This window comes from Bos taurus, chromosome 21, assembly GCF_002263795.3.
Source record: "Bos taurus isolate L1 Dominette 01449 registration number 42190680 breed Hereford chromosome 21, ARS-UCD2.0, whole genome shotgun sequence".
Lineage (NCBI taxonomy): Eukaryota > Metazoa > Chordata > Mammalia > Artiodactyla > Bovidae > Bos > Bos taurus.
In genome coordinates, this window is record NC_037348.1 from 15,128,054 (window position 1) to 15,147,859 (window position 19,806).

At 49.7% G+C, this 19,806-nt stretch overlaps 1 protein-coding gene across 2 annotated transcripts in view; it reads right to left on the reverse strand.

Moving 5' to 3' along the window:
• Nucleotides 1-19,806, reverse strand: part of SLCO3A1 (solute carrier organic anion transporter family member 3A1) — a 377,645-nt gene that overhangs the window by 286,186 nt on the left and 71,653 nt on the right. For both annotated transcript variants that reach the window (XM_005221711.5, NM_001001134.1), the window contains 1 exon segment: nucleotides 10,151-10,616. In XM_005221711.5, coding sequence (XP_005221768.1) covers nucleotides 10,151-10,616 — 466 coding nt within the window.

The following is a 19,806-nucleotide window of genomic DNA, read 5'->3' on the forward strand; positions in this document are numbered from 1 at the left end:
GTCTACCCCCCACCCAGCCCTCCAGTCCATTTTTCAAACATCATGGTGGACTCTGGTTGTCTCACTCCTGGGGCCAATCATTGCAGACCAGAGTCTTTCTCTGTGTCATGTCTGGCCATGCCTGGACCATCTCTGCTCATCTCTGGCAGTCCATAAGAACCACCCAGAACGGGAGATCCAGTTTCCTAGTGAAAACAATGAGGTTCTAGACAGACCAAAACAACCAACCACAACACAGACTCTTCTGTGAAGCACTGTAACACCAAAGAATTCTCTAGCGATGAAGAACTCACATCCCACTGAAGAGGAAGGTCATTAACCTATAACCCCAAATCTAATAACAGCAAGTCACAACCCTCTACAGAAACCAAACCCTTCATGGTGCCTGCTCTCGCAGAAAGCTCCTGTAGCTGAAAGGAAAAAAGGAAGTCAAGCCAAGACTATCTGAGAAAGGGGAAGTAAAAGGTCAGAAGTAAACTAAAGAAAAGAAGATGCATGTTATTCAGGAAAATACAACACCTCCAAAACTTTCATTGAACCATAATATCTGTGTTACAGTCAAGAGGAAAAATAGTGGAAAGGGGTCTGCTGTCACCCACCAAGCGCAGTAAGAGGCTTGTGGTAAAGAAGTAACGAACAGGAGACTCAGGTGCTTAAGGAAGGAAAATTCCCTTCCGTGCATCTTCATCGTCCCCAGGAATCTTCTCTAGGTCAGCCTGGGCCCTCTCTGGTCTTCCTCTCTGTCTATCAAACACTATGATGCTGTGTTTCCAAACCCCTGAACACGGGACTTCCCTGGTGGTCCAGTGGTTAACACTCCGAGCTTCCACCCTAACACTCTGAACTTCCACGGGTTCAATCCCTTGTCGGGGAACTGAGATCCAGCATGCTGTATGGCTTGGCTGGAAAAAAAAAACTAATTTGAAAAGAAAAAATTAAAATCCCTGAACAAAGATGCTTTCACACACAGAATCAACATCCACAAGCCCCAACCAGCCCTATATAGGATTGGTTTCCCAATGCTCCCTTCAGGGAACTTTCAAGAGGATTCTTCTTCCTCTACCTACAGTCCCTTCCAGGCGGCAACAGTGGTAAAGAACTCGCCTGCCAATGCAGGAGATGTAAGAGATTCGGGTTGGATTCCTGGGTCGGGAAGATCCCCTGGAGGAGGGCATTGCAAGCCCCTCCAGTATTCTTGCCTGGGAAATTTCATGGACAGAAGAGCCTGGCGGGCCACAGTCTGGGGGTGGGTCACAAGAAGTCAGATATGAGTGACCACACACACGTGCATGCAGCAGATGTGGGAGGGGTCAAGACAAGGGCACCAACACTCACTGTGGCCCAAAGTCTCTGTTCATGACTCCTTATGCCTCCTCACTTACCTTCTGGAAAAAGCCACAGCAAGGCCAAACAGCTAGTTTCCAGCTCCCAGTGAGTCTATCTGAACCAACCTGAGCTTCAGCAAATGTAGATGAGGCTACAGTCACAGAAGTATCCATCACCCAAATGTGTACCCAACTCATTCCAGATTTTCTAGCAAAACACGGTACAGTCATCTAACATGATGTTGACTGTTCATGAGACACAAAAAAAGTTTTTCATTGGCAGAAAGCAAGTTTACTTAGAGTATGGTCTTAACGAAGTAAAACTAAATACAAAGGGAAAAAAATGGCTGAGGATTCCCTGGTGGTTCAGTGGTTAAGACTATGCCTTCCAATGGAGGGGAGCCGAGTTCAATCCCTGGTCAGGGAACTGGATCCCACATGCCTCAACTAAGGCCTGGCACAGCCAAATAAATATTATAAAAGAAGAAAAATGGCTGGAAGAAAATACATCTAAACATTGACAAATTTCTATAGGGATCTGCTTAAAAATTATTTATATGTACTTATTCTGTTTTGTTTTTCCCAATTTTACTAAGAAAACATTCTTTTAAAAGCTGAACAAATATTAAGAAGCAAATTAAGAAGCAATGTGCTGGAACCCAGAAAGCCATCAATATATCACATTAGGGCAATGGCCATACTCTGGGGTGCCTCTGACTTAATACAAACCAGATCGCCTGCTGCTTGGGGCAGCTGTAGCACTTTCTGCATTTTGAGATGAGCCACAGGAAGGGGTCTGCAGGCAAATAAGAGCCCTGTTGATTTAATTCAGGATGGAGGAGGTTGCTCATCTAAGATCTACTAGATGGATGATAGCTGGACTGAAAATCAAGATCCAATCAATCACCCTTATCAAAAGACCTGTCCTTGTATTTAAATAAGTCAATTGCTTTTTCCTGCCTCCTGTTTCTACACCTGGAAATGGAGACAATACATCCACAAAGATGAAGAGGGCAGCGGTTATTGGCCTCCACCATGGCATGATACTTAATATCCAAGCAAAGCCTCGCTTGGTAGATTCCAAGCTCATTTTATTGATAAGGAAACAGGCTCAGGTTAACTGAAAATGTGTCCAAAATCCTAGTGGGCAGGTCAGTGGAGGAGCCAGGATTTGAATCTCAAGACCATCAGAGCCCAAACTCAGAGTCTTGCCCAAGGTCACCCAGGCAGGGAGCATGGCAGTGATCCCATGAATCCTAGGACATAAATTATGAGCAGCTGAGAATGAATGAGAACTATCCACCAGCCCAGGGAATATGGAAGTGCCAGATAAGAGCCACACACACGTCTCCTAGCAAGTTGCTAAAACACACTAAAAATGGCATGTGACCAGTCACTGGGGAGAAGGAATGGATGGAATCCAGCCAAAACAAATTGACTGGTTTTACAGTGTCATTTATTTACAAAAATAGAAATTAACAAGGGGAGCTTCAATATCAGTGAAGCTGCAAGAATATAACGAGCTGTGCTTGCTCCCACAAGGGATGGCTTTTTAATTATTTTTTCAGATGAACTGCAATCACAGTGTATTTGATCCATACCCGACGCACACTCTTTGGAGAGTTAAAACACATTTTACCCAATGTCAAGTTAAAATAAAAACTCATCAGAGGCAAAATAACTCTGGACTCCCAGGGCTCGGAAGAGAAATTTAGTTCTCTTTGGTTGCTGCCTGATATTAGTGACCTTTGTGCTAAACAAACACTTGGCAGATGAAATCTGAGAATAATTCTCTTTGCATCATTAACTGGAACGTGGAGGGCTCCGGCGGGTTTCAACAGAAGTGGTAAACAAAGAAAATGTGACACATTGGTGTCTCATAGATGTGCCTCCCAACTGGAGGAACCGCTCTGTGTGTTCAGGTACCCTGCAAGGATCCCATTCTTGGGAATGAACAAGCCCTTCACAAAGAATCCGTTTCCTCCAGTCGACTCCCACTCTACGTATAGCCTTCTCTCTCTCTCTGCATCTTCCCGTGTGTGTGTGTGTGTGTGTGTGTGTGTGTGAAACACACACGACTCAGAATGATCTGGTTTCATCTTAATCCCATTCTGCAATCTTTCCTTTTAGTAAAATTATTTATGCATTTCTTTTTGGCTGTGCTGGGTCTTCATTCCTCTGCACGGGCCTTCTCTAGTTGTGGCAAGCAGGGGCTACTCTCTGACCGTGTAGGGGCTTCTCACTGCAGTGGCTTCTCTTGTGCTGGAGCATGGGCTCTCGGCATGCACACCTCCATATCTGCAGCACTCGGATGGGCTCAGTAATTATGGCTCTCAGGCTTTGTTGCTCTGAGGCATGTGGCATCTTCCCAGACTGGGGCTCAAACCCCTGTGCCCTGCCCTGGCAGGCGGAGTCTTATCCACTGGACCAGCAGGGGAGTCCCCATTCTGCGTTTTTAAAACATCATCATCCACATGTAATAAAATCGCACAGAACTGTACACAGGCACACACAGAAACACACAAATCTCTGTACATAATACTGAAAATCTGAATACACCCCACGGATTATACTCATGTTCACACCCCCGTTTTGATACTGTACTACAGTGATGCGAGATGGCATCATGGGGAGAAACTGGATGGGTGTACAGAGAACTTCCATGCATTTTGCAACAGCTTGTGATTCTGTAATTGTTGCAAAATAAAAAGTTTTTTAAAAAAAATACATTCTCAAATAATTCCTTGATTACTGGGAACCAAACAAACATGACAATGAAGTTCTTTATAGAGAAGTTAGGACGAAAGGGGCAGACGTCTTGTCCCCCCGGGCTCCTGTTATGAGTTGAATCATGCCCCGCCCCCCCATTCATAGGTTGAAGCCTTAACCCCCAGTTACTCAACACGTGACTCATGTGCAAATAGGGCCTTAAAGAGGGAGCTGAGGTTACAGGAGATCATATGGGTGAATCCTACCTCAATCTGACTGGTGATCTTGGAAGGGGAGGAAATCAGGACACAGAGATACCAGACCTGTGAGCACACAGGAGGACAACCACGTGCAGACACAGGAGGAGAAGCCGGCATCTGCAAGCCAAGCGAGGTGGCCTCCGAGGGAGCCGGCGCCGACACCAGGGTCTTGGACTTGCAGCTTCCATAACTGTGAGAAAATAAATCTTCCGCTGCTTACGCCAGGGGTCCCCAACCTCCAGGATCTAGTGCTGATGATCTGAGGTGGAACTAATGCAATCATAATATTTCTATTTCTTATTTATCATTATATTTATATTACTTAACTTACTTATATGTTTGTATTTATCATCATTATATCTATATATTATTCTATCCTAAAGGAAATCAGTTCTGACTATTTATTGGAAGGACTGATGTTGAAGCTGAAACTCCAATACTTTGGCCACCTGATGCAATGAGCTGACTCACTGGAAAAGACCCTGATGTTGGGAAGGATTAAGGGCAGGAGGAGAAGGGGACGACAGAGGATGAGATGGTTGGATGGCATCACTGACTCAATGGACATGAGTTTGAGTAAACTCCAGGAGTTGGTGATGGACAGGGAGGCCTGGCGTGCTGCAGTACATGGGGCTGCAAAGAGTTGGACATGACTGAGTGACTGAACTGAACTGATTATTCTATTAATATTTCTATTATTAAAGTACACAATCAATGTAAGGCATTTGAATCATTTTGAAACCACCCTCCCCCAACTGGGTTGGCAGAAAAATTGTCTTCCAGAAAACCAGTCCCTGGTGCTAAGAAAAAAGTTTGGGGACCACTGGTTTAAGCCACTCAGTCTGTGGTGTTACATAACACAGCCCTAGCAAAGCAATACAGCACCCAAAGCCTGCATGCCCCGTTCACCTGGTTCTGCCCCAGAGTAACAAGCCCTCCAGCCTTGGCATCATCCCTCATAAAGAGGGAAACAGCGGCTGAATGTAGGAGGAAACCGAATCAAGTAAGGAACAGAGGTCCTAGCACAGAAGACCCATGTTTCAGGTGCCCTTCCCTGCCCATGCAAGGCTGGCACTCAGCCAGCTGTGGGGCGACCAAACAGGGAAGAGGGATCCCCACTTCCCAAAGTGGACCCAAAGGGCAGACCAGAGCCAGCGCACAGAACGTTGTAAGAAGACAGATTTCCAACACGACGCAAGGGCAATTTCCCCGTGGTGATCATGGTTCCGATGGAATGAACAGCCAAGTGAGAGTATGCTGTCCACAGTTCTGGAGAGAGGTGCGGGGAACACGGAATCCTCCAGCTCTAATCTGCACCCATTGATACTCAGAGCACCATGGAACAGGGCAAAAGTCCTTCCAGACCCCGGACGTGCACTGTTAGTCAGGACTCCTGTCTCTCTCCTCCCAACTCTGTATTCTGCTTTCACACCCATCCCCCATTCCAATTGCATCTCTGCCTTTGGATTTGAGACACCCAGCTCTCTTCTCACTTTCCGGGCACCTCTGATTTTTCCCTAAGAGAGGCTTCAGGCTCTCTTAGGGAAATGCCCTCACATGCTCCTGACTCCCTGGAGCATCCCCCAGCCCTCTGTCCCCTGCCCCACCCACCTCAGCCCTGTCCCAGATATACCAAAACAAAGGCCACTCTCAGATCCTGTGCTCAGCCCCATTCATTATCTTAGGCAAGTTACTTAACCTTTCAGAATCACAGTTCACTTGTCTGCTTTGTTTTATAAGAGCAAAACTTAAAAAAAAAAAATGCATGTTCAACGATAGAGGGCATTTAATATTATGGTACAGATCCACAAGGGAATATGATGTATGCAGAAAGATCATCATTGAAGAAGATTGAATGACACAGGGAAATGTTCAAGAAATATTGAGAGAGAAATACAGTAGCAAAATATGTTTATGATAAAAACCTCTTTTGTGTGGAGAAAAGCATAACAATGCAGAAAAGGAGGATTTATAAACATAAAGCTACGAGTAATTATTCTTAAATGATTCTTTTTCTATACTTTTCACAGTGAACATGTAATACTTTTCAACTAGAAATAAAGTTATTAAAAAAAACAAACAAACCTTACCACTCTCCTTTGGAGCCTTTTCCTTCCCAAAGGGAAAAAAAAAAAACAAGGCACCAACCGATTGACATAGCAACCTAATGAAAGGAGCCGGCGAGTCCATTCCATTAGCCTACTTACTCTTGCCTACAATGCAACAGGCTGTGTCTGAACTCGGAGAAACAGAGTAGCTGAGAAAGCTGAGCTCGTGGAAGGTCAGAACATGCATGAGTAGTAGGAGCAGCTCCCAGAGGTTGGCTGGTGGACCCCACTCACGCCCCCATCTCACACAGTCCCCCTGCCACTCTGCTCCATCAGTCCCTCTGGGTAGAAAGCGCCACGTGCCACCCCCGGGTGACCCTCCGGCTGGGCCGTGAGGCTTGGCTCCACACTGTGTGGTCCTGAGAAGTCTGCCAGCAGAGCGGTGTCCCCATTCATCAGGTTTTGTCCCCCGGTAATGAGTTCCCCTGGCTCCCTCCCCAGGCTGGGCAGGAGCGGCCGCAGAATGGTGCCAGCCCTAGAAGCCCCTTGTGAATGACCATCAAGGAATCCGGGAGTTTGGCAGTAATTCAGCCTCAAGAGGCTGGAGCAAACAGTCACTTGGGTGGAAAATATCAGCTTGATTCGAGAGGGAAGGCTTCCCTTTCCCCTTGGCTGTAGGGGGTCTAGGTCATGGCTGTGGATGTGCTGACGGCACCCAGCTGGTGACTCACGATACAGGTGACCCATCGTGAGTCACCAATGCAGAAGCGTACTGATGCAGAAACACAGGATTTCATGTAACCAAAAAGCTAAGAGGAGTTATTCAAGGGGTAGGACTTGTCACCAGTGGCCTGTGGCTGGATCGACACTGACACCCCTGGGGAAGCAGCAGCCGTGAACTGCCTGTGCTTCACACGTGCACGGTTTAAAACCCTTTCAATCCCAGTTCACACTCACATGTCAGGCCTGTGATCAGATGGCTGGCCATGGGCCTCTCTCAATCAGGTCCGCAGGGGCAGAACCAAGGGGCAGAACCAAGGGGCACACAGGCTACTCCACCCTGACAGGTGACAGGCATCCATTGACACCTACCTCCCAGGGCTGGCCAGTCCCTTCAGACTGTCCTCCTGCAGGGAGTTAAGACGTCATAATTCATACCTATTCCATTCGGTCAGCTCCCCTAAATACTTCCCGAAGCCAAATTAAACGGCTTCAGAAACTAGCTCCCTCTTACAAGAGATAAACGCCAAAACAGTCCCATGGTCACAAACATGTTTTATGACTTGTACGGTAAACGATCGGATCAGTTATGCTCTGCATATGCATGGCCTTCTTAAATTGTTCCTGGAGAATTCCAACCATGCAGGGAACAAAAGGCCACCTACGGAGGCCAATCTGTGCAGAAGCTTGCTCTCTGTTGCTCAAAATACAGACCCAAGAAACCAGCTCAGAAGCACTCAGGAAGGCCTGCTCACAGCCCTGGACTGTCATGTCTTGGAATCTGGCCAGACGCCACCAAGCTGCCCACGCACCACGCAGACACACTCCCGACTCTGGGAATGCTAAACTGTCAGAGAGGAAAAGGAGGCCTAGCTAGAAATCTGGTTGAGACGTTCCTCCTACTAGAGAGTCACTGTAAATCCCAGAGAAAAAGTCTCAGAACGAGAGAAGGGCTGTGCCTGCTACAATAGCCCAAGCTTAGACCTCTTACAAAACCGAAAGGAGTCCATATCCTAAGCTTGACCTATGAACCAGGCCCCATTAGTGCTGGAAAATGCCTGACTCATCAGGGTAATGGGGAAGGCAATGGCACCCCACTCCAGTACTCTTGCCTGGAAAATCCCATGGACAGAGGAGCCTGGTGGGCTGCAGTCCATGGGGTCGCTAAGGGTCGGACATGACTGAGCGACTTCACTTTGACTTTTCACTTTCACGCATTGGAGAAGGAAATGGCAACCCACTTCAGTGTTCTTGCCTGGAGAATCCCAGGGATGGGGTCGCACAGAGTCAGACACGACTGAAGCGACTTAGCAGCAGCAGCATCAGGGTAAACTTCCAAAAGAGGACGCTGAGCGTGCAAGCTCCAGGCGTGGGCTCCAAGCAGAGGTCATCCACCTCACCTGTGGCTTCAGGAGAGATGCCAGGGAGACATTTTTCTACTTGATTTTATCATGAGACACAAGAGCTCAGTGTTTCGCTACCCTTTTCCTTCCCTGGGCTCTGATTTATCTACTTGCTGTTACTGCTTCCAAAATCTCTCTATGCTGGGGTACCAGAATGGTATCAGTCAAGTCAGAGTCCAGTGGCCCGGCTGGACCCGAGGAGACTGTTTTGGCTATAGGCTGTGGCCCATTCCCTGGCCTGCAGCAGACTCATATTGGAGGGGTTTTCACTGAAGCCTTAAAAGCATCAAAATGCAAATGATTTCCTTAGACCCCTCTCCCCACTGAGCCCACCTCCAGACACAATTACGGAAACCCCTAAGCACAGGGTGGAGGGACTAGCCATCAATCCTGTGTATTCCACAGGTAGGCTGTGACCAGGCCCACAAGCTCTCCACCCTTTTAGGGGGAGATGCATACTCTCCACCTTTCTACTCTAGAGCCTGTTCACAGAGGGTTAAGACATACGACGTATGCATTCAATAGAGTCATCTACCTCACAGGTAGGACATGAAGTCACCGAGGACAATCAGCATTCAGGGGGTAACTGCCTTGAACCCTCCTGTCTCAGACAGCCTGGGCAGTGTATGGGGGAAACTTGGCAGGTAGGAGGCTTTTTGACGAATTCTGTGCAAGTTCTAGTTTAACCTAAACCTCCATATTGTAATTAACTTTATGCTCCAAGGCACACTGCTTTCGGGAGGCACAGAGCTTCTACAGGTGTTGGTAATTTATTTTACTTTCTTCCCAAAGCTTAAGCACTCAGTGACTGGGGTCAAATCATAGAAGCTAACAGATGGTGGGAGGCAAAATTAAATGCAGTAAACAAGAAAACGGAGATGCTCGGCAGGCCGGCCCTTGCCCTACAAATGACCATGCAATAGTGCCCAGAAGCAGTGACTGAGAAGCCCATTTGCTGTAAGTGTAATTCAACCCCTGGATGTTTCTTAACCCCAACGCTGGCAGATGGTTTCCATCCTTCCAGTATAAAATAACAGAAGTAGCACAAAACAAATTTTTTCAAAAGTTCACATGTACCTTATTTCGTCCCCAATATCCGGTTCTAGTAAATAACCCCATTACAGCGGAAAAAAATTTACATACACACACAAAGTTACCAACTTTGAATAATACCAAATGCTGGGCATTTGCAATCACTTTTATCTTTGAGCTTCAATAAGACAATGACCAGGAGGTCATTTTGATGATTAAAAACAGGGGTTTCTAATGTGCAGACCCCCAAGGATTCCTCGGTGGCAAATACCAGGCCGCCCAAAGTCCAAACACACACACACAAAGGCAGATAAATATATATATTTAAAACTGCCCCCAATCTCCTCCTCCCTCTTCCCAGGCTTTTGATACTCATGCGCAGCAGAAGTCAAATTCTGCTGCACACTGGAGTCACCTGGGGAGCTCTTTAAAAAATTACAAGTCCAGGCTGCACCCCAAAGACCCCCAGAATTTTCTGGGGTGTGCAATTCAGGCATCAGCATTTTCCCCAAACACCCCCAGTCTGAGAATGAAAGCTCCTGACGAAACTTAAAGCTCTAGGGCCCAAATTTCCTTCCTCTGTTCACACGCCCTGGCCCCCTACACAGCCACAAAGGGAACCGCGGCCCCTCGGGCGCTGGCGCAACACCTACCTATGTAGAGCGAGGAGTCCTTCCTCCGCACGTGGTCGTCGATGTAGGAGACGCCCAGGGGCTGCACGGGGGTAGCACCGATGCCCAGGAGCACCTGGGCCCCAATGAGCAGCAAGTACATCATGTTGGTGGCGGTCCGGCTGCGGCAGATGAGGTCCGGGTCGGGGCCCTGGTCCCCGCCCGAGCCGTTGGCAGCGCAGACGTCGCGGCCCTCGGCGCCCCAGCGGATCTCGCCCGCTTCGTACTTGTACTGGTGGGTCAGGAACTCAGGCAGCGCTGACAGCAGTGCCCCCAGTGCCATGACGATGCCGCCGCAGCCAATGAGGCGTGGCCGGTGCCCGCGCGCCCCGAAGTAGCTCACGAAGAGTATGAGCGCCAGGTTCCCGATCTCGAAGCTGCTGGCGATCACGCCCACGTCGGCACTCTGCAGGTTGAACCTCCGCTCCAGGGTGGTGAGGACGCTCACCTGTGGGGTGCAGAACGCAGTCTCAAGGCCCGTGCTGATGGAAAGCCCCCCGGGAGGCCCCCTTCCCGCAGCGCAGCGCACCTGCGCATCCTAAACCCTCCCACCGAGCCTGTAGGTTTGCCTTGTTTTGACCACCTGTGCCAAGTGCTTCCGGAGAAGGCGATGGCACCCCACTCCAGTACTCTTGCCTGGGGAATCCCATGGACAGAGGAGCCTGGTGGGCTGCAGTCCATGGGGTCGCTAAGAGTCAGACATGACTGAGCGACTTCACTTTCACTTTCACGCATTGGAGAAGGAAATAGCAACCCACTCCAGTGTTCTTGCCTGGAGAGTCCCAGGGACCGGGGAGCCTGGTGGGCTGCCGTCTATGGGGTCGCACAGAGTCGGACAAAACTGAAGCGATTTAGCAGCAGCAGCAGCAGCCAAGTGCTTTACACCTTGAGTCCAAAAACCGTCTACTCGGTATGCTAACTGTTCATTCCTGGAGGCTCAGACGGTAAAGAATCTGCCTGCGATGCAGGAGACCTGGGTTCGATCCCTGGGTCGGGAAGATCCCTGGGGGAGGAAACGGCTACCCACTCCAGTATTCTTGCCTGGAGAATTCCATTGACAGAGGAGCCTGGCAGGCTACAGTCCAGAGGGGTTCGACAGAGTCGGATACGACTGAGCGACTAACATTAACATTAACCCTAATTAAATGGTTAAAGAATTAACTTTCCCATGGGTAAAGAAGTTTTCTTGGCATCTGTTTCCATCCTGCAAGATTCTGCCTCTAGGCATAAGAACCACCTCCCCCATCCCACAGCCGCCCCGTTTAGGGCTTGTGAAAGTGCAAGTCGCTCAGTCGTGTCAGACTCTTTGTGACCCCAATAAACTATACAGTCCATGGAATTCTCCAGGCCAGAATATTGGAGTGGGTAGCCTTTCCTTTCTGCAGGAGTCGGGTGAAAGTCTTAAAAGGCACATCTTTCACAGACTGTCTCCCAACTACATCTTATCTCTCAAGTCCATGCTGGAGGTATAGGACTCTTGGGCTTTTTACCAGGAGGTAATTAGCAAAGCATATTGAAGGAAATAAAATTACAAAGAGAAAAAAACCTGGGGTAGGCAAAATGGACAAGCCAGATTAGCTCAGTAGGATAATCATTAGCTCTTCACTTCCTTCTGGAAATTTCCAAACACTGGACATTTCTCTCAAGGCCATCAGGTAAATATTTTCCTGACTGTTCTGTGCACTCCAGCTGTATTGAGTTTCCTTGGGTCAAACAGTTTGATGACTTTCCCCACCTTTGCATCCCTGTCTGCCCCTCATTTGTTTAACAAATATCTACTGAATATCTGCTGTTGGCTTCACAATGCCCAGGACACAAAAGACAGAAACAGGAGGACAGGACTCAGTGCTCTGTGGTGACCTGAATGGGAAGGGAATCCAAAAAGGGGATATGTGTATCCATATAGCTGATTCACCCCGTACAGCAGAGACTAACAGCATTGTAAAGCAACTATACTCCAACAAAAATAGAAACAAAGGAAACAGGAGGAAGGGATGACACCTGGCCTCAAGAAGCCCCCCTAGCAGGAAGGTAGACGTGTGTGCTGGGTACAAGCTACATTCATGATGCAAAATCACATAGGAGGGTGAAGAGGAGATGCATTATTTTAGGGTTCCTTCAGAGAAAATGCAAACAGCCTCCCTGTCCTGCGGTGTGCAGTTTCCACACAGGGTATTATCAGCCGTACAGGAGTCCCTGTCATGGGAGCCCTAGTTGGGCAGGGAAGAACACTCCAGGCAAAAGCAACTGGGTGAGCAGATGCCGGGTGGCATGACTGCATGATGGAATGGAACATATGGAGTGGAAAGGTAGGTTGGTAAACAGACTACGGAGTCACAGAAGCCACCCTAGAGGAATCAGACAATCCCAGGCAGTGTGGTGAAAAGAATGCAGAGCCTGGAGCGAGGGGCAGCTGGCTGGAATCCCACCTAGGATCTCCTTAATTAGCTTCAGGACTTTGATCAAGTTACTTAACCTCTTCAAGCCTTGATTTCTTTGGAACAGGAATAATAATGCCTACCAGGCAGGATGGATGTGAAGATTAGACACAGCAGTATGAAAAGTCCATTAGCACAGAGTAGCCTTTCCCTACATGTCCGGAGAGTGTCCAGAGAGGCGGGGAAGAGGGGTGCAGAACTAAAGCTCGGGGACCATCTGTGACTCTCAATCACCTTGGGCAAAGGCACCCCATGCTTTCACTGTCCCGTCTGTAAAATGGGGATAAGGGTGATGCCTCTGAGAGCTGGTGCCAGGAGTAAACACTTGTATGAATAAATGCTAGGTAAGGGCCATCCGCAACCATGGTCACCATTTATCCTTGGGGCTGCCCAGGTGGCGCTAGTGGTAAAGAACCCACCTGCCAATGCAGGAAGACGTAGGAGATGCGGGTTTGATCCCTGGGTTGGGAAGATCCTCTGGAAGAGGGCATGGCAACCCACTTCAGTAGTCTTGCCTGGAGAATCCCATGGACAGAGGAGCCTGGAAGGCTACAGTCCATAGGGTCGCAAAGAGCTGGACGTGGCTGGGGTGACTTAGTGTGCAGCACGCACATGTTGGGACCAGCAAAGCGCTAAAAACACGAGGGTGACTCAGGTGTGGTCGGCGTGTGGAGGATGGATTGAATGGGGACTGCAGAAGTAAACCCCAGCAGAAAAAGAGGCTGGGCTACTTGTTATTGAGACAAGGGAGAAGAAAAGGTCAGTACCGTGGCAATGGAAATGAACAAGAATATCTGAGAAGTGTCCTAGAGGCAGAATAACATCTTTAGGGAGAGTGGGCTGCCTCTGAGTGCTTGAGCATGTGCTGCTAAGGGAGGAATAAGAGTCAGTGGCTCTAGCCTTCCTCCAAATGTCTAAATATGTGCACAGGTGTCAGCATCCCATATGCACAGCCTCTCTGCAATGTCCACACACATACACACCTGTGCTTGTTAACATACCTGCATTCCACCCGCATCCAACCTTTTCCGCACCAGGGACTGGTTTTGTGGAAGGGCTGGGGGCATGGCTTCAGGATGATTCAAGCACATCACATTTATTATGCACTTCATTTCTATTATTACATCAGCTCCACCTCAGATCAGCTGTCATTAGATCCCAGAGGCTGGGGGGCCCCTGCTCTATGCTATTTACCTTTATTATTAAAAAAAAACACAACAGTAGCCCAGACATTCCTGTTAGCCTCCTTTCAACCCCACACATTTAAAAAGACTCCTTTAGCCCAGGGGTTTCCAATGCTACCTTCAGATTGGATGCACCCAGGAAGCACTTAGATATTTTAGATGCCAGGTCCCTCTGTGAGTTTCCAAGCCAGGGAGCTGGGATTTTGTTAAAGCCCTCTGGATGCTTCTACCTGGGTTAGCACAGCACCAAGGCAACGACACAAACTACCACAGCCTTTCTGTCAGCCCTGGGCCTGGGGTGTGCCCTGCAGAGCAGGGCCCAGGACTGTGCAGGTCCCTGTTCATGACCAAGGACAGGACAGCTGTGTCGCCCTCCTTCATCAGCATTCCGATTCTGATTCCTGTTTCTGTTGTCTTTCTACTCAAATCAAGGCCAGCTCACAACTCGTGCAGCTTGAGCTATAAGTTAGATTGTTTTTCAAGCACCAAGTAGTGGCCATGGTCGAGAAAAGAAGTTTCATGATTCCTGGTCTCATTAAAATGGCTCTCAAATGCGCCCAGAGATCTTGGCCAAAGATATGGACGAGTGAAAAGGAAGGTTTCATTTAGCCCCTTCTTTCCTTTGTAACGGGCTTCCCAGGTGGCTCAGTGGTAAGGAATCTGCCTACCAATGCAAGAGACACAGGTTTGATCCCTGATCCGGAAAGATCCCACATGCCACAGAGCAACTAAGCTGGTGGGCCACGACTATGGAGCCTGGGAGCTGCCACAGCTGAGCCCATGCACCCTGGAACCCGTGCTCTGCAACGAGAGGCCACGGCAGTGAGAAGCCCGTGCACTGCAATCAGAGAGCACTCCCCACTCATCGCAGCTAGAGAAAAAGCCCGCACAGCAACCAAGACCCAGCACAGCCACAAATTTAAAAATTAACTAAAATAATAGAAGGCAGTAACAGAAGTGGACATGTGTGGGCAGCATCTCCTGGGTGGCCCTCGAGCAGGCTGGCGGGTCTGCAGCCTGGTGACCTCCAGCTGGGGAGGAGAGGGCAATAGCCGTTGGGAGGAAGGACAGGCAGGCATGAGCAGAAAGTGTAATCCGTTTCTGCCATGAGGCTTTGTGACATCGTCCCTGGGAGCAGATCTGAAATGTGAGTGCCACTCCGTTCTAGCAGGTGTGCCCTGTCATAACACATCACACAGGCGTGGACGATAATGATGACATAGGGTGGCAAGGCGAGAGGCAGCTGTGGGCCAAACAAAAAAGAACCTGCTCTTCTAGAGCACGCAGGGGCCCATGCCTGTGACTCTTGTCCTGCCTCAAACCTGCTCCTTGCAGAGCGACCCACAGGGGAGACAGTAGGAGGGGAAACACTGGCCGAAACCATCCACCCTGGCCAGGCACCACAGCGACCCTCTGCATGAGTTACCTTGCAACAGGAGGTCCTGGCAAGGAACACCGGACCAATGAGCCACTACCAAGAGGAAGAATTCCAGAAGGTCCCACACATCCTACCCACCTCTCAGGATCCTCCTCACCAGAACCTATCCTGGCTGAGGGCTGCACGAAAGACCCTGAGTCAGAATGAGGGGCCAGAGACAACCTGGAAACTAACCCCATCACCATGGAACCTGAGACAGGGAGCCGCGTGGCAGGGCAGTTCTCCTGAGTTCCCTTACCTCCTGCTCGCCACCTGGGCGCCCCTCCCCAATAAAGTCTCTTGCTCTGTCAGCACGTGTGTCTCCTAGGACAATTCATGTCCAAGTGTTAGACAAGAGCCCTCTCTCCAGTCCTGGAAGGGGGCCCCCACTCCTGCAAGAATAGGAGTAGTAGGGTCCTGACCTCCTTGACCCTGTGACCTCTTCAAAGCTTCACGGACACCTCTTTGAATCTAGAGTTAAGCTACACAGATATTCTGAAAAGATACTTTGTGGCCCAATTATGTCAGAGGCTAATGTCTTCACTTATTTAAACCATAATTTGGAGAAGTTCAACTAATTAAGTATGCACGAGGCCATAAACCCACTTGTGGCTCATAGGTGGCAATGAATAATCCAACAATGAGGAAGATGCCTGCCAGCAGCGATGGCTGTCTCTACTTAACAGCTAACAGGACTGATGGCAATGTCTTGATAATTAGAGGTGAAGGAAGCTCCAGGAGGAAAAGAGGAGGTGTCCTCACCCTGCACTAAGTAGATATAAAGTGATTACTAAAGGAACACAATATTTATCAGGTTTCTGCTATCCCAATTTAAAAACAAAAAAATACACTTGAATTTCAGAATATCCTGGAGCACTGGTTAAAAATATAGATTCCCAAATCCTGAGATGAGGCCCAGGAGTCTGAGGTTTTATAAAAAAAAACCCTGGGTTGGGGTGGTAAATCTCTGGTGCCCAGCGTGGGGGACGTATGAACACCACCGACACTCCAAGTGTCCCACACACGTGAAAGTGAAAAGTGAAAGTGTTAGTTGCTTAGTCAAGTCTGACTCTTTGCAACCCCACGGACTGTAGCCTGCTGGGCTCCTCTGTTCATGGGGTTCTAAAGACAAGAATGCTGGAGTGGGTTGCCATTTCCTTCTCCAGGGATTTTCCTTCTTCCGACACAGGGATTGAACCTGTGTCTCCCGCATTGCAGGCAAATTCTTTTCTTCCCTGTGTGGACAGGGAAGCCTGTCCACACAGATACTTACCATCAATAGAGAGCAACAGTTCTCAACCTTCATTAGGAGCAAAACCACCCGGAGGGTATGGGACTGCTGGAGCCCAAGCTCAGAGTCACCTCTGACTCAGAGCATCTGGGATGCATCTGGGAATTTACATTTCTAACTAGCTCCCAAATGATGTGGATACTGCTGATCTGTGGACCAGACTTTGGAAATACTGCTCCACTGGGCTCTCCATCCTCAGTAAGCCTGTCTCCCCTCAAGATTAAAAAGCTTGCTTTTTGTGGCTGTTGTTTAGTCACTAAGTCATGTCCCACTCTTTGTGACCCCATGGACTTCAGCCTGCCAGACTCCTCTGTCCATGGGATTCTGGACAAGAATACTGGAGTGGGTTACCATTTCCTCCTCTGGGGGATCTTCCCAACCCAGGGAGTGAACCTGCATCTCCTGTTTGGCAGGTGGATTCTTTACCATTGAGCCACCAGGGAAGCCCCCGCTTTTTTTTAAAGAGATGCCAATTGAAAGCCCTCCCTCACTTCTGGCTCACATCCAGTCTCTCCTCCTCCTGTGGGAAAGCTGGGTTGCATGTGGGGAGGCTCACCTCTTAGGGAGTCTGGGGTGCACACTGGCGGGCACTTGCCCCATGCAGGGAGCCCAGCCCCAAAGGGAGACCTTCAGCTTCCCTGGGTTATGAGGGTATGTCCAGCTTCCCATGGTCAGAGGAGCCTGGCGGGCTGCAGTCCATGGGGTCGCAAAGAGTAGTCAGAAATGCCCTGAGACAGGAGACCATGGACAGATGGGTCTTTTCTCACCTCTGAAAGGGCCAGTTTTACCAGGGGGTCACGGAACACGCAGACGAGCTCCTGGAGCAGTAGCTGAAGCTCAGGCTTGCCTGCGTGAGCCCTCCCCCAACCTGTCCATTTTCTTATTCTGGAGTAGGGGGTGGGGACTAGACTAGAATCACCTGGAAAACACACCAGCACTGCCCCCTACCCCACCCCCACAGGGACTGAGATATAATGTGTGAGGCCGGGGCCCAGGAGGGAGTCTGTGAAAGCTCCCAGGTGATGCTAATACACAGGCAGGTGGGGGAGTGTGCGTGGATGCCAGGGCCCAAGTGCAGGGTGCTCACAACAGCGCGCCCTGGTCCTATGGGGTGGAGCACCGGGGCCTCCAACTCAAATCTGGCTTTGACAGCACTTGGCCACGTGGATCTTTCTGCGCTGTCTCCACACCTGTGCAGCAAGGCTAACAATAAGAGCACCATGAGGTCAGGATTCACCGCCACTGGTACCCACATCCATGGTGTGCATGCACCATGTGACTTCCAAATAGAGCCACACAGAAAGCCTGCTTGGGGTGGGAAGTACAAGGAACATGACTAAGGCTGAGAAGGAATCCCTGCCCTGTGGGGGTTTAAGACCTGGGGGAGAGGAGAAAGAAAGGGTCCTAACAACACAGCTGGCCTTGTAGGGCCATGCATTAGAGTGGCAGGAGGCTCAAGGGATATGAGAACACACCTCTGGCTGCAAGTGGAGGAAGATCGATCTGGGATGCAACAAGAATAAGTTGGATTTTAATACATGGGCGATGGGAGGGGGGCGTGGTGAGGCACAGTTTTCTAAGAGTGAAGATCAGTGCGGTGGGGGAGGCACTGAGGAGGGCGAGCTCAGACCAGCCTGGGGGAAAGGGAGCAGGACACCATGGTCCCTCCCCGCCGTGTCCTCAGCCTGCCTCTGTCTGTAGAAAAGCTTTAGCCAAAGAATAAGTCCAATCAGAGAAGTGAGAAAATGCAGAAGCAAAGACGAACAGGTAAAGGAGACCAAATAATAATGGCTTAGTCCGTAAGTGGGGATACCCTGATGGCTCAGATGGTAAAGAATCTGCCTGCAATGCAGGAGACCCGGGTTAGCTCCCTGGGTTGGGAAGATCCCCTGGAGAAGGAAAGGCAAAGGTCTTCAGTTCCTTCTCAAGGGCTGTAGATAATATTCTGAACCATATCTTGTGAGCTGTCTAATGGATACTGAAACCCCCGCCACATGGAAAGAGTTAACTGCATGATGACCAGACTGTAGCTATGACATGAGCTGCCACAATTCCAAGAACTGGCCTCGAGGAAATGAGAACAAGCTAACCCTGGAAATGAAGACTAACTGCACTTAAAACAATCAAGATGATGCTGGTCAGACCACGGATGGCAACTGCCAGGTGACTGTCAGAACTGACTGTGCTGTTTCTGCAGGTAGCCCCCTCCCTCAGCCTATAAAAAAGCCTTTGATTGTTGGTAGGGTGGGGGGGCGGGAATCGGCCTTTGAACAGGCATCCACCCCCTACCACTACCCTCAGTTGCTGGCATCCACAATAAAACAAACTTTCCTTTCCACCAACCTGGCCTCTTTATCGGCTTTTGAGTGACAACCAGGTGGACCCCACTTTCAGTTACAAGAGCCCTGTGGGGAGATGAAACAGCCTTGAAGACCAGGCTGAGGTTGATCTGGAGGTCACTGGGGAGCCAAGGGAGGTTCTTGAGCAGGAGCCATCCCTCGGAGACACTATCCTGGCAGCAGGGCGTGGGATGGAGGGAGGAAAAACTGCCCTGGCGATGATTTCAGCGGTGCTGGAGAGAAGTGAGGCTTCCGCAGGCACGCGCTGTCAGGCCCACAGAGAAGGGCGCCGATGTGGGGTGTCTCGGGAGCAAACAGCAGCAGAGCCACAGCTGACAGTCTGGGTCCAGGAAGATGGGGCCCAGGAGGAACTCGGGGAGTCTCTCCAGCTCAATCTGGAGCCCACATGAGGGCTGAGAAGGGTGGGGAGAGCCCACAAGTACAGAGAAGCTACACCTGGAAGCCCTTCTACTCCAAGGGGCACAGGACACTACAGTCCAGCAACCGTGCCCCCCGGGGAGTGTGAGCTGTACTTGCAAACCACATGCCCAGCAGCGGGGCCCGGTGATGCTGAGAGCAGACGCAGAAACAGTCTGGCTGTCAACCTCACGTTAAACCGCAGTCAAAGAAAGGCCCCGAGCTCCTGAACAGGGATGAGCACACTTCTTCCATGAAGAACCAGGTAGTAAATATTTTCAGCATCTGGACCATTCAGTCTCTATAGCGACTCTTCTACTCTGCCATCTGAGTGCCCAAGCAGCATCCCTGGGCAGTATGTAACTGATGGCTACAGCTGCATTCCAAGAAAACTTTATTAATGAAAATAAGCTATGGCTGGACTTGGTCTCAGGCCACAGATTGCCAAAATCCTGCTGGCTTCTCCACCATCCAGTACGGGAAACTGCCTTATTTCCGCGTCTGGCAATAATAATGCTGGCCGTTTACAACAAGCTTGCAAAGTGCTCCTGC